Source organism: Hyposmocoma kahamanoa, unplaced genomic scaffold (assembly GCF_003589595.1).
Source record: "Hyposmocoma kahamanoa isolate Upper Pololo Valley unplaced genomic scaffold, ASM358959v1 102, whole genome shotgun sequence".
Lineage (NCBI taxonomy): Eukaryota > Metazoa > Arthropoda > Insecta > Lepidoptera > Cosmopterigidae > Hyposmocoma > Hyposmocoma kahamanoa.
In genome coordinates this window covers 5,237,710-5,253,274 of record NW_020653337.1, presented here as the reverse complement: position 1 = coordinate 5,253,274, position 15,565 = coordinate 5,237,710, and the positions used below count along the sequence as shown (strand labels likewise).

Below are 15,565 nucleotides of genomic sequence, written 5' to 3'. Positions count from 1 at the left end.
TGTATTTAACTGCACGCATGCAGCACGCGTGCAGCGTACATGCTGTACGTTCGCGGCAGATCTGTACGCACCCATAGATTATTGTGCTCAAGTACGAGTAGATGTTTTAGAATAGTAATAATAAAAATAAAAACATAAAAGAAAAACAGTAAAATCTTTCGCAACACAGTTTGAAATGGCACATTGTAATATGTCGAAAAAATTGCTTCCTAACGTTATGAAGAATGAAGAAACTGTGTACAATTGTTACCTATAACAAACTAATAATCATACTTGTACTCCTTGTAACTAATAATGTCCGCGCAGATGATGCAAGTGTGGGTAATTATTTCGCAAATTTATATAACTCCCAAGATGCATCGTTCGAAAATTACATTGTAAGCTTTCACTTGCGAGAAAAACTTTATTACTGGTATAATAATTCTCCAGACGCGAGTTCTGAAGCTAAAGAAGCATTCAAAGAAAATCTGGTTTTAATTGATTACTTCAATAAATATTTTACTACAGCAAAGTTTGGAGTTAACATATATTCAGGAATTTCTTTCGCTAAGTTTATACAAGGATATACAGGCTTTAACAGTACAGGTTTAACCGACGAAGGAGTAGTAGAATTTGATCCAAAATACGCCGGGAGGATCCCTGTTGAAATGGACTGGACTAGATTATTAACTAGCTATGAAATGTCTTATTGTAAAAATAGCTACGTTTATAGTGCTTTGAGTAAGTATTGTACAGCTTGTCCTAATTATAAATGTTATTTACTTGAAAATAATCCATTTGTTTTTGGAAATATATTGTAAATATTGATTGATTGTAAGTATCAAAATATGGCTGCACCGTGCCCGACCAAACAAACACATAGAAGGCGTTCGGTGCATTTTATTGACATATGTATCAAATGCGCTTACGAAGAAACACGCTTGCTTAGCAAAACCTTTTTAATCATATATTATTTTGAAAAGACGCAATATTAACTTACTCCACTGGCTTAGAGGTTTTCCTCCACTTCGTCCCTAAGACGCAATAGTTCAAAAGGACTCGGAGATGGTAGCATGAAATTTCAGACCCATGACATCCACTGTAATCTAATGATAATCTGTAATTTGATATGACGACATGGAATCATCACATCAAACAGATGGTTGAATTTCAATATTTATGTAGATGTTCATGCATTTGACTTCTAAGTTTATAACGCGTTACTCACAGCTGACGTAGAACTTTTTATCCTGATCTATGTTTCCCAAATGATATTAACAACTAGATATTTGTAAGATCATAGTTAACAAATCGCGAGCGAGCGTGTCCCACATTTTTTCATATATTTACATCTCATCAGATGAGGTAATTTATCAAACGTAAAAACTAAAAAAAGAGGTTCATATCTCAAAAATCGCATAAAAAGAATGTCGAATCTGTATTTTGGACACTGACAGCTGTATTTTGGACATTATAAATGTGTCGTGTTCATTTACCGGTGGTCTATTTTACAAAATATCCTATTGGTATCTGATCAGGACCCCGATTCAGAACTCTTCGATATTTTAACCGAATCGTTCGATTGGATATCGTTTTCGATCGAAGGGCGCTTTCCGAGCTGTTCAGAACATTCCGAGTCAAACCTTCGATTCGGATTCGGATACGATATCGTTATAGGCCGAAAATATAGGAATGAATTAGTCTCGCATTAAAATATATGAATAAAATTGAACAAAATCCGATTTTATTTAAAATAAAAGATTTCCATATTACATTCTTGCTTTTTAAACAATAGGACATTCGGTAACTTTCATTCGATAACTATGTTCTGAATAACGTTTGTAGCCTTTGCCGGTCGAGAAGTTCGAGTAATCGTACGGGTGTGACGTCATTTCGATTCGGTTTCGAATACGACAGTTTGACGTTCGATTCGGTTATTGTGAATAATAATGAAAAGAAATCGTACGATATCTAATAGAATCGGTCGACAACAATGCTATCGCAAGGTTCTGAATCGACTTGCAGAGAATCGGTCGACAACAATGTTATCACAAGGTTCAGAATCGACTTGCAGAACACTATGATTTATTTACAATACCAATTACCTTAACACATGCCTGTAAAAATGTCTGAACCATGATATTTTTATTGACATAATGGATTGGAAAATCAAACCAAAGTAATTTGTTATAGGTAATATTGAAGCTCGATATTTTGCGTGGACCGGTGAGAAAAGTGAATTGTCGGTCCGTCAAGCCTTTGAATGTGAACGGTTTGGTAATTGTCAAGACGGCGGAGTACCGCATAACGTTTTTACGTGAGTACAAAAAGAGACTTTAACAAAGCACCTTAAGCAAACTTGCAATGAGTGATTTTCAGTTCATGCCCTGGACTCTCTTTCTTCGTCGTACATCCGTCTGAAATAATTACTGTGTAACAATTAATACTCGACCAAATTGAAAGAAAATGTCAAGTATGAAGCTTCATTCGCATCATGCATCTTTTAAGAGAAAGACAGAAGATCACCTGTAGTAGATCGGGCGACAAAGGGTAATCAAACTTTCTTCACTTGGCATTTAAAATAGAACTTGATGCCGGGGGAACAAATTTAACAGTATCTTTGTAACTACAGGAATGATTCTCCCTAGATGACTCGTTCTAAGTATAATGTAGCAATAAATAGTGTTAACAGAATACCCTCTTTACCAGGAATTATTGATCTAAAGCGCTGTCATGCAGGCCTCGCGTATTAGGATAGTAGGCTCTGTCCACATGAATTTTATTGTAGAAATAAAGAAACAGAAGGTACTGCAAGGGAAAACAACAGGTAAAGTAAATGCGTAAAGGCTGTAACAAACCAAAATAAACATATAAAAACAGGTACAATGGTATAAAACCCCTTACAACGGATTAACATTTAACGTAAGTAAACTTACCACAAAATGGCCTGTATTCGTACAAATACTGATGTTTTATAAGTAGTTAGGTTACATGATTTTCAATGGTACGTGCGTGTGCTCGCTTCGGAAATTTAGTAGAGAGTGGCGACAAAAAGAAGAAAAGTAAACGTGACGATTTTTTACTTCGCGACTTTGAAATAAGAAATTTTAGAGCAGTAGAGCTCGTGAAAGAGTTCGTCCAGGGAAGTACTGCCACCTTACTTACTTCTGTCGCTAAGCAGTAATGCGAACATTACAGCGTTCCGGTTTTGAAGGATACGGGTGCTGGTGAAATTACAGCCATATGAGATCTTTGTGTTTTAAAAAAAAAAAGCTCTGAGGGCACTGCAACTGTTATGGACAGGAGTGCGTTTACCATCAGGCGCACGACTTGTTCGTCTCGTCACTTGGTAGTATTATAAAAAAATATAAGTCAGTATCATCTAGAGGCAGTTAATTGAATTAGTATTTTTAACATCGAAAAATCGATTTGGTCGAAATACATCGAAACTCCTATTTTGGATCTCACTTTCACCTTAAGGACTTTCGAGTCGGTTAATACAGACTATATACAATTATCATTTCAGGGCATTACAAAACACTGGTGGTGTATCCTATGTTACCGAATATCCGACATTTGAAGATAGAGATAACATAACAAAATATGATTGTGCTACGAAAAACCATCCGGTGAAAATTCAAATTACAGGTTATATACGCTTTAAAGTGAAAAATGAGAATGACTTAATACCTCTCTTATCGATATACGGACCTGTGTCTACAAGTAAGTAAGGGCGCTTTCAAATTAGACGCTTATAGAAGCGCTGCAGTGACACCACTATTGTGGTGTTACTAAATATCACATGGAATTAGTGTGACACGCGCGTGCCGCTTTTGTTGTCACAATTTTAGTGAACCCCAGAACAATAAATATGGTAGAAATGCTTAGTTTGCGTGACACGCATGCCAACAGTACGCGATGTTCCACGTACTTAAGCTCAGTCCTCCATTTTCGCTTTGTACGTTATGGTTGTGTCAATGTTGTACGTTATGGTTGTGGATGTAGTTAAGCAAAAAGGATCCAATCCACAAAATTATCAAAAAATGATTTATATGTACCAAACTGTTCCTAAAGTCTAACTTCTGTGCGCCTCAGACGCGACACGGCAGCGGCAGAGCTTCTAGAAGCGTCTAATTTGAAAGCACCCTAAGTTGTGAATCTTGAAAGATGTAACTAATGAATGCTACTTCGTACTTAAGTTCGAGGCCCCATTCCGACCAAATATGCAGCGGCAGGTCACTATTGGTTTCAATTAAATTTTAGCAACACGACGACGCGTTGCCTAACGTGGCCCTTATAAACCAAATGTCTCGTGCGGTCTGCAACATTCCTGGATACCTTTAGTGTATTGACGGAGCTACGTTTATTCACTATACAGAAGAAATGTATTTTATTTTCTTGACTCACTAACAATTCTCCGTAGGTTTTTGTTAACAAAAGTTGTTATGATAAAAATGCAGATGCGGTAAATTGAATGAAGTAGGTGTAGGTGAATATCTTATCCAATTGCACAACTAACAACGTAAAAGTAGACAAATAAAAATTTAAAACAATATAATAAAAGTATAAAAAATACAAGCTCTCTGTCCAAATCAAACCAAAAACTGGCAAAAAAAGAAAGAAATATAGGAGTTTATGTTCAAAGATGTTCGAAATTGAATGTGATAATGAAATCGAATTCGATGTTATTATTAAGCAATAATAACATTTTCACAAAAAAGAAATTTGTTCTAACAAAACAGTTTATGCTGTTCGTAATTAGCGGTTTTCGAACACATCTGTGATATGTGCGTAGATAAAAGTTTAATAAATTTGCAAAGAAAAATTGGACACAGGAACTAATTCCAAGAATAGTTTTGCAGAATGATGGGACGTTCCGTGGCTTAGTTGGTATAGCGTCTGGCACGGTATGCAAGAAGATGTCGGTTCGAATCCGACCGGATCGAAGGAATTTTTTCTGAGTGTTTTTTCTGAGTGTTCGATCTTTGTATTAATAATTATAACAAACTAGTGGAGTATTTTCACAAAAACTAATTGAATACCAATTCAATAAAAATTTAATTGATGGGACTAAGTTAATTTTATGATATCGACTACAAAGCTGTATACAAAAACTCGTCAATAGATGCAAAAAAAAAATTATATGAATTTTGTTGTTTTGAATGTTGTATTAAGACACAACAAAAGAAAAAAGAAAAACAATTTAATAAAATGTACAATTTAGGACCTTTTGTAACGGCTAAATTAATGTTATAACTGTATCGCTACGATTTTTATACATACATAAATATAGGTGACAGTGCATTAGTAGGAGCACGAGGATATATTTATCCTTTTGGTCCTACCAGTAGGAGCACCCAGTCAGAGCATGAGGAAACGGCCCTTTAAACTCATTTGATATTTTTTTTATTATATCAGTAGTTTGCCCACATATATCTACTCTCCTATATACCTACCGCACAAAAACTGTAATTATGTATTTTTTTATATTGACAAAAGTGCAATAAATATCTAAAAGTAATTTTTCAAACAATACTCATTTTAAAGTTTTTAGTTGAAATCACCATTCCACTACTAACGCCAACGGTAACAGTATTTGATTTGCTTTTAAAATTTTCAGCAATATGTGTGTCGGACAGTTTGAAAAATTATCAAGAAGGTGTTTATGATTCTGATGATTGCGGTACTAATGCTACTAATCACGCTGTTCTAGTAGCTGGTTATGGTTATGGTAAGTAAGTAATCAGCATTAAAACTACTGACTTTGCATTCAAAGTGTTAAAAAATGTTCTTAACATCATAATTTCAGACGAATTTTTGTCATGCCAACCACCCTGAACGATAGTTAAAAAAATAAGTAATTTAATAATAATACTTTCACATTGCATTTATAAGAAAATAACCTCCATTCATTTTGATATGTAACACGTTCTAAACAATACCGTCACTAAACCAAAATCTGGCTTTTCAAATATAAACTTCTTTTCAAAGTGTTAAACGTTAAACGTCATTTTCCGAAAGTTCAGTTTTTCGTATAATGACGATGTTGATTTCAACGTGCGATATGTATGTATACGACATAGTAATAGATATAAGGGAATATATATATACAGGCACATGGGACTTGTCAACTTATGTCTGTGGATTACGGGCGCAGTGGCAGTGCCCATCAGATCTTTGCGATTTGAAGCTCGTGAGTGACACTACAACTGGTATGAACAGGCGTTTAAGTTACCATCAAGCGCACGACTTGTTCGTCCCGTCATTTGATATAATAAAAAAGTAAATTAGTCAATAACTTTTTTATGCTGAAATTGGAGAGTTTTAAAATTTCACATACCGATACATATTGTAATTTGTTTCGTACAGTTCTTATTATTTGTATGACTTTCATGTGATAAAATTGCTTTTGACGTAACGCGTAAGCTTTATTATAAGAATATTTAGATAGATTATGTTATAAATCTACCAGTAGGGTTAGCACGAAAAGGCGCGACTTGCGCGAGAGCGACATAAAGTGCGACATACTCTATGCGAGATTAGCAGTATCTCGCACTTTATGTCGCTCTCGCGCTTGTCGCGCCCTAATATGCTAGCCCTACAAGCCGCATAGACAAAGGCACCGCATAAAATAAGTTTTTGTTTATTGTTGATTTTCAGACACAACACTGAAGCTACCGTTCTGGAGAATACTTACAGCGTGGGGTGAGGATTGGGGAGAAGATGGATATTTTCGATTGAGAAGAGGGAATCACACCTGTAATTTTGCACGCGAGTATATTGCCACAGCTATCGTCCAACCTGTCCAACCAAATAACATACGCTCGGTAGATAATATTAATTTAATATTAATATAAATTAACAATTTCTTAAATGAAAACAAAACTAGTAAGTGTGCATTTGACCTCCATCTCACCTGATTAAATCTGATGAAATTAGGAAATGAAATTATTTTTCCGGATTTAAATCGCGTATATTTGTTTTTTCAAACAAACCGACGTTTCGGGCCCTTTACAGGCAAAAGGTGACCATGGGAAAACGTCGGTTTGTTTGAAAAAACAAATATACGCGATTTAAATCCGGAAAAATGGTTTCATTTCCTAATTTTAATAAATTTTCAATTTTCTGTTTATCGTGAAAATTTTTTTGTTACAAGTAACGAAGGTAAATCTAACACCGCTGCGGTATGGTCGCTTCTTTTTTGGAGTCCCATCGTTCAGCTGTTGACCGCTAGTTTCAGCACATTGATTAAAATTTATTTATTTATTTTATGAAATATATATTATATAATATTAAAAATTATTAATGTGTTAGTTTTGGCGACAACGGTTCTGATATTTTTTCTCTTTTGTGTTTGATAGAAATATGTACACAACCATTTGGAACCGAAAAAATATTTTCATTTAAAATGTGTAACACTCACAAAAAACTAGGAACTCGAGACACAATACTGTAAAAGTATAGGTAATTAACTAAATGTAGACAAACCGTAATGAAGTAGTTTATGAGGTATTTCTTGGTTACTAATCGTAAAATTATAATGAACTTATTGTAAATAGTTCTAAAGATATGATAATATTTACAGCTAATAGACAACATTTCTGCCTGCTAATACTACTATAGCAACTATTAAGTACTCCGTGATATTACTGAATACTTAAATCGTAAATAAAAGCTTAACTTAAATATATAAATTAGGATGATTAATATCACATATAACAAATTTCCTACGATAAACAACCTAAAATCCAGGAGTAAAAAGATGCAGACGTACGGGGAGAAGGCGAAGGCAGTTCGCTGCTCGCCTGATCCCCTAGTGAGACCAGCGGGCTCTGGACAGGGACTCCGGAGCCTGCATTGCACGGCCTCACTCGTCTGGGGGGCGGGTCGGAGGACAACCGACTCGTCCCTCCGTTGGCGCGGGAGCCCTGGCGCAAGCTAGGGCGGCGTCGTGGTGAATGTTCACTGATCCCACGGCGCCGACTCAACCGGCGAGAGGGAAACCCGGGGGGGTTTTAGTGGGGTAGGCCTTCCAGTGTGGACGGAGAGTCCCCACATAACCCCTGAGTCTCCCTGGGCTCAGGGGTATCCATAAAGATTTACCCCCGTCAAAAAAAAAGGAGTAAAAAGATGGCCAGTTAATAACATGCGACCAAATCAAAGAATACGGCAGTAATACGACGAATCAAACTCACTGCTAAATTATTGTATTTGTCCGGTTAACCCAATACCATTACAACTAGGTACGTTTGGTTTGCTTACAAGTGACAGCAGAAGTTTCTTTACATTTAGTAAAATATCTAAACCTACTCTAGTCATGCTCTCTTCGTGGCTGAACAGTTACTATACTGGTCTGCCACGCAGAGGTCCCGGGTTCGATACCCAAAAAAAAAATGTTACTCTTGTGACTTTGGGTATAAAGTGTATGTACATGACACCGGATACAGGGTTTCCCTAGTGCGGGGCTATAATGGTGTGCGTGATTGTTATTATTTTTATGTCTATATAATATTTCTTTTCTATTCCTAACAGGTCCGTAATAATATTGCAAGGACAGCTGCCGTCACCACTAACTACAAGTTACAAAATTTTGCAGCAACTTCTGTCTATCCATATCAAATAAGTTAGCATTGAAAATAATAGAGGTCATTTACAGACGTGGAAAATATTCGAGTTGCATTTTGCAATTAAAAACTTTGTTAAATTTTTCGTTTTTGCGAATGCAACAGAATTTTTGAAATAAAATTTAATATAACTTTCAAAGCATTAACTAAACGTTCGTCAAGGGCACATTACATAGGGCGGAGGTTCCATTTTGAACCAATCAACTAACACCACATGTTTATTTCATCCCTACCACAATTTAACGAACTTTTGTATGAACTCAAAAAGGTCAAAAAGAACGTTCACTTTTGAATTGTACTTCCTTAAGAGACCACCACTGTTTGTTTATTTTCAATATATTACAGTCAACTTAAATCGACTTTATTTTTACGAGCTCGTCGAGATCCTTTACATCTTCTACTTCTACGGTGTGGAATAAACAAAAATATAACTACGTCTATAATTTACATCTACAGAAAGGCAAACCTGCTAAATCAAATGAGATATTTGTCACCCAGTCTCATGAAGCGTGCGCGCAGTGACGTCACATCGGCGCCCGCGCCGTTAATGAGGAAGGAACGAACCTCGACCGGGATGTGGACAATTAGCTTGGTCATAACAAATCCCCGGGAAGCGTCCATAATCAGGACGCGAGGATAAACCGGCATGATCATTACCGTATCGCTTAATTAGCGGGTGCCCACTATGCATTGTAGTTCTACTAATACGTACTTTATTTTTCTTATTGCAATCAAGCAAAATGTAACCTTCGTTTGTTTTATGATAACACGTGATGGGACGAACAAGTCGTGCGCTTGGTGGTAAGCGACATGCCTATCCATTACAGTTGTAGTACCACTCAAGGTTTTATGGCATAGGTCTGAGAGGTACCGCCACTGCGCACAGAGTTTTAAAAAATATTCAAATTAAAGAAAGTTAAAACAGTGAGACACTAAAACCCCGAAATTTTTCACATCATGTCTTGTTCGGAAAACTTTTTCCGGCTTCTTGATTGCACAAATACCATTAATGTTTAATGGTTTAAGTATCGACAGAGTTAATGAGTATGTTTACCTCGAACAAACTTTTATAACTATCTAAAGAAAAATGGACAGAACAATGAACGCAAAGGTCAAATCTGACTAAATATAGGATGCTTTTCAAAAACTGTCCAGTGTACTCAAATGTAATGTACCTGAAAAGAACGAATTTGTCCATAACACTCATACAAAATAGAAATTTTGGCTATAAATGGCTTCTCTTGCAACAGAAGTCTTTAAGTTGCTGGTCGAATGTGGAATAGTAATCCGTAGTTGTCTGGTGTCAGTCATTTGTACCCTTCGACGTCCTGATTTTATATACTTTACATATTATCACTCGTAACTAGCAAATAAAGTTTATGTTTAAGTTAGATTAACGATGATTGCTTCTGTTGTAGACCTTTTTTGTTTGTTCAGAATTGTTGTAATTATGTTCCGACAATGTCTGACAGAGAACACAGGCGGACACTAAAAACAACACTATGCTGATGTTTCGTCCATTTCATAAACTTAGTAATAAAAATCAGAGCTACTTGTATTTTGTGATTTTTCATATATTTTTCAGGGGAGTATGTTTAGTTTTGCCGACTATTTAAATTATTTACGTCCTGTTTTAAATTCAATTTTAAAACCTAACCTTAATAAAATTAATATTTAATTTTAAAACAGGACACAAATATGCTTCCCTGAAAAAGTTTTCGAAATGGCGCTTTCGCCCTTGCGACAAAACACCGACCATATAATTATATGTAGGTATTTGACGTAAAAATCCTATTTAAATTAAATTATGTACACTACATTTCATAACTCTCTTATTTCAAAGTTTATCAAGTAGATTTATTTCATTGTACGTATTTACAAGGCACTCAAAGAAAAATTGTATTGAAATCATTACAATTACGACAATTTCATAATTACAATTATGAAATTGTCGCAGAAAATAATTGGGGTTAAAGGGTTCTTGAGTATATTATTATATCTTGTGGAAGCAGAAGAAATATGGGGAGGCAACTGATGAGATTGCTGAGATTGTAATGTGATTCGGAAATGCCTTGACGCAAAATTTGATCACTAGAACCGGAAGAGTTGCGGAAAAATGTACGAATGTAATAATGACCCAAAACAGTAGCAAATAGATTAAAAAATACCATTGCCAATTTGTTGCCATTTTCTCTCCATAAGTTAATTCATCATCAAATTTAAGAGTTATACGTTCTTGTTGGTGGAGCACCTTCCAGCTATCTCTCTTATAAGTCAGCTCCTTGACCTCCTTATACGACGCGACACGGGCCTTTTCCTTTTCCCTCGTCAGTACTCTATAGTATTCAGGATCGTTCTTTTCTCGTCTACCATTCTCAATACTTCCTCATTGGTTTTCTTTTCTATCCAACTTATGCCCTTCATCCTCCTCCATCACCATATCTCAAAAGCTTTAGACCTTTCCCTCACTCTTTGAGTCAGTGTTAATGTTTCACATCCATAAAGTGCAAGACTCCAAATGTACACTCTAATTAGATGTTCCTTGTTCTTGCATCACAAGCAGCGTGATTTTAAAAGTTGTTTATTATAGTTAAAAGCTGTTTTTGCTATAGCAATTCGTGCAACAATATCAGGTGTACGCCATAAGTTAATTAAGGTCCCTGAATTATTAACAAAATTATCTGTTGGCCTTTTAGGAATTTTTCCAACTCAAAATTACGATTTTAATGTAGCATACCAGTAAGATGATAATTCTATAAGTGTACATTTCAACGGAAAAATAATAAATAAATAAAGTTCAACAAGCACCTAAATAAAAAAAATAGAAAAATACATAAAATATATATTCAAATTATATTTATTGCTATCCATAAAATTTACTGTGTACGTATACAACAAAATGTCAAAGACAAACACGTAATTCTACAAAATGTTAGCCAAGATACTAATAAACATATTTGGATTGACTATTTTAGTAAATAAGGTATGGACTCAAAATAATGAAAATACAAGTACATCAACAATACAGAATAGAAGACACCCGGAGCCGTTTACTCTTCCATTGTCACAGGATTACTTTAACCTCGAGGAAATTCAATTGAAGAAAAAAATTTATGAAGACAACAAGATTGATGCATTATTTTTTCAACATGCGAAGTCTACCGGTTTACAAGGACTGGAAAAATTTGATGAAGAAAAATATTACCTCGTATTTCGCCAAAACATTCTACTGATGAATCGCCTTTATAACATTTATAACACCACCATGTTTTCAATTAATGCTTATACTCATTATACGTTCGACGAGTTTACGAATTGGTTCACGGGTTTCAATAGCACGGGATTGAGAGAAGACGATGTTACATTGTTTAATAGAAGCGTCATACAAGAGTTGCCGCCGGTGATAGATTGGTCTGATGATATTTTGCTGGACTATTTTCAAGATACTAAGTGTAAAAATAGCTATGTATTGAGTGCATTAAGTAAGTTTTCTTAATTTTGTGTTACAGAAAGTTTACAAATACAAATCCTCATGACATAAATTGACAAATCCCATGTACCTATAATTTCACCAGTACCCTTACCCTTCCAAGCCGGAACGCAGTAATGCTTAAATTAGGTACTGCTTGGCGGCAGAAATAGGAAACGTGGCAGTACTTCACTGGGCGAATTCTTTCATAAGGAGCTCTACTGCTACTAAAAATTTGACTCTAATTATGTGTATTTTAATTTGTTTCTAATTGTGTATATAATCATGTTTCCTGGTGACAGGCGCAGTGGCCGTGTCCCTCAGTCTTTTGCGATTTAAACCTGTGAGTGGTACTGCAACTGCTATGGACAAATGTGTCGCTGAACACCAGACGCACGACATATTTGTCCGTGACTTGGTATCACTAAAAATAAAAAAAATCATAAACGTAATCTTTTTTTGAAATTATCAAAGCATTTATTTCGTTGATTCGCTAAACCAGAGCAGGAAAATGAAATATGTAAATTTCTTTACCAAATTATAGAAAGGTGAATTTATGAAATTCTTGAGAGATTTGATCTTTTGCCAGCATTATGTTACGGCGTCAACAAAGGTCAGAATTCACAGAAGCAGTATTGGCTCCGTTGCCTATTACAAATATTTTTTTTTTGCAATTTTTTTTTATTTGACTGCCTCCGTGGCCGAACGGTTACCACTGCCACGCAGAGGTCCCAGGGTCGATTCCCGGGCCGGGAGAAATATTTATATGGCCTACATTTATTTCTCTCGTGAGTTTGGGTATAATTTGTGGTTACAGACATACATATAGACATGTGTGTGTCCATAGCACCCGCGACACAGGATTTCCCTAGTGCGGGGCTATGTTGAGTGTCTGCGTTATTATTATTGCTAATTTACTTTAGCCGCAAAACGTTGTAATTGTAAAGCCATCCGCTAACTAAATTAGTAAATAAAGCGAACGTTAATTAAACATTTACTGGTTCGGAATCCGGGACTATACAAGTCCATAAAACTCGGACCCACTTCAGAATCCGAGACAATACGAATATAAAAATACGAGTACACCTAGAGATAAAATGACCTCTGTGACATTTCGGACCGTTCTCGGATTCGGAAAGGGGTCTACTCTCGATCTCCGAAACAATGACTGCCAAATAAGCAATACTTGACCAAATTAAAAGACGCGTTATGCGAATGAAGCTTCATACTGGATACTTGTCTTTTAATTTTGTCGAATATTACTTATTTGACAGTAATTGTTTCGGACGGATGTCGGACGGACATCGAGAGTAGCCCTCTAATACGAATCGGACGTATCGCGCAAACGCTCTAAATGTTTTGTCAAATTACAATTTAAGCTGAAGATCGACAAACTTATTTGAAGTATGAGTTGTAGCGCTAGTTGTAACTGTTGTTGATAGTTTATTTGGAATTTTCTGGAATCAATAGTTCCTTCTATTCGCATATTATCACAGATAACTTCGTCGAAATATATTTACAATGCATTTTGCGATGTGTTATGCCGTACAATATGGCGCAGATTTGACAGTTGTTGCGTGTCGCAATAACGAAAAAGTAAATTAAATTTATTTCAACAGGTAACATTGAAGCACAATATTATGCATCTAGTGGCAACAAGAAGCTTGGGTATTTATCCGTCAGACAAGCATTTGAATGTGAGAGGCAAGGTTCTTGTGAATACGGTGGAGTACCACACTATGTATTCAAGTAAGTCTTCATGTTACAAATTCATTTAAGGGCGCGTTCCCATTGTGTCGTAGCGTTTTATTTATCGTTGGGCGACTGTTACGTCTAGCCTGTTCCCATATCACGACTATCTGTCGTGACTGTGTCGTGAACGTTATTTTATCGTTGAACGACGGTCTAGCTGTTGCCATTAGAGCGTGACGACAGAATCATTTGAAGCTGCGATTATCTGTCATTACATTTTTCATGGCGTTTTATTTATCGTCGTACAACTGTTGTTATAGGTCAAAGAAAATATATTTTTTTAAAACAATTTCTTAAGCAAGTTTTACTTACTAGATATTTAATGTTTACAGGGCCTTAAAAGATACCGGAGGGGTCTCATTACAGTATATGTATCCATATTTTGAACAGGCCAATACAAAGGGTGATACTTGTCAGACGTCAAAAGATAATGTGGCTATTTTAATTGACGACTACATACGTCTGAAAGTAGACAAGGAAGAAGATTTGTTGTACCTTCTGGCGTATTATGGTCCTGTGGTTACCAGTAAGTTTTATTATTTATTTTATATTATTCCTTTTTGGGCAAAAGGAACAAATTTTTTCTGTTAAATTGCAGGTGAGAGGTAAAGGCCCTTACGGCCATATTTTGGAATTTAGATTTTTTTTACAAATATTGCTTTAGAATACTTAAAATCGCGCAATGGTGAAAGATATTAAGTTCTATGTGTCATACAATAGAACTTGTTATGTGTATAACCCATGTGTAATTATTATTATTGTTTTTGTATCCAGGTTTAATTTGTTAGTATTGCAAATAATAACTATTTTTTAATTATTTATTCTTCAGTAGTTTATTAGTAATGCATCACCACTTCTCAGTTTTTGTAGTAACTAGTGGTTAACGGTGTTGGTGACACAATCAAATTACATATTCACTGTAAAAACATTTACTATTAAGTTTTAATTGTGTGTACTGTTTGTTGACTCAAATAAAAAAAAATTGAAGGTCAATACGGTTAGCTAATTTTTCTCAATATTTCATTCAATCAATGAAATTTTTTTCAGCAATATACGTCTCTGAGAGCATAAGACACTACTCTAATGGTGTATTGGATCCTATTGACTGCGGTAATAACGCAACCAATCATGCTGTGCTCCTAGATGGATATGGAGTGGGTTTGTATAGTTTTGGACCTCTTTTGTTAGATAATTTAGTTCCGTGATTTTGAAGTCAAAATGTTAAATGTTTATTCATATTGGCAGAGATTAACATGGCTCATCTGATGTCATTTATATATTTTGTTATCTTAATTATTACAATTTCAGACAATAAATACAACTTACCATATTGGCATGTGAAAAGCACGTGGGAAGGATGGGGATATAAAGACCATATTCGACTAATTAGAGGCAAGGGCTTCGTGTGCAATCTTGGACGTGAATACATAGCGACCGTTATTGTCAAACCGAACGTAACACAAGTTAGTAAGAATGTGATTAAAATCGTTAGTTTAGTAAATTCTGGGTAACACATTCACATACCTGGATATACATTTGTACCATCGAGTATATAACCAGAAATACAGACGACATGTAATTTAATTTGTTTAAAACTGCTCTGCCAAATCATTACTATGACAACTGCGCTTCGATTGGCCAGCCCGAATTCGAAACAATTGACGGGTGTCCTCAATTGTTTCACTTCAGTTTGACTTGAGCTTTGCTATATTGGACAAAAATATTTAATTACCGATGAAAT

General features: G+C 35.5%; 2 protein-coding genes across 2 annotated transcripts; both read left to right on the top strand.

The window, feature by feature from the left end:
- The first annotated feature begins 278 nt into the window (after positions 1 to 278).
- LOC113235801 (cathepsin L1-like) lies at positions 279 to 10,242 on the top strand. The gene is made up of 6 exons (XM_026471709.1): positions 279 to 720; positions 2,173 to 2,296; positions 3,506 to 3,702; positions 5,600 to 5,710; positions 6,640 to 6,806; positions 8,512 to 10,242. Exons 1-6 carry the CDS (start codon positions 648 to 650, stop codon positions 8,605 to 8,607), a joined length of 768 nt encoding a protein of 255 aa, XP_026327494.1. The 5' UTR covers positions 279 to 647; the 3' UTR covers positions 8,608 to 10,242.
- Positions 10,243 to 11,532: 1,290 nt separating this feature from the next.
- On the top strand, positions 11,533 to 15,335 carry LOC113232996 (cathepsin L-like). Its single transcript, XM_026467929.1, has 5 exons — positions 11,533 to 12,085; positions 13,692 to 13,821; positions 14,157 to 14,350; positions 14,872 to 14,982; positions 15,133 to 15,335. Exons 1-5 carry the CDS (start codon positions 11,533 to 11,535, stop codon positions 15,333 to 15,335), a joined length of 1,191 nt encoding a protein of 396 aa, XP_026323714.1.
- The last annotated feature ends 230 nt before the right edge of the window (positions 15,336 to 15,565 follow it).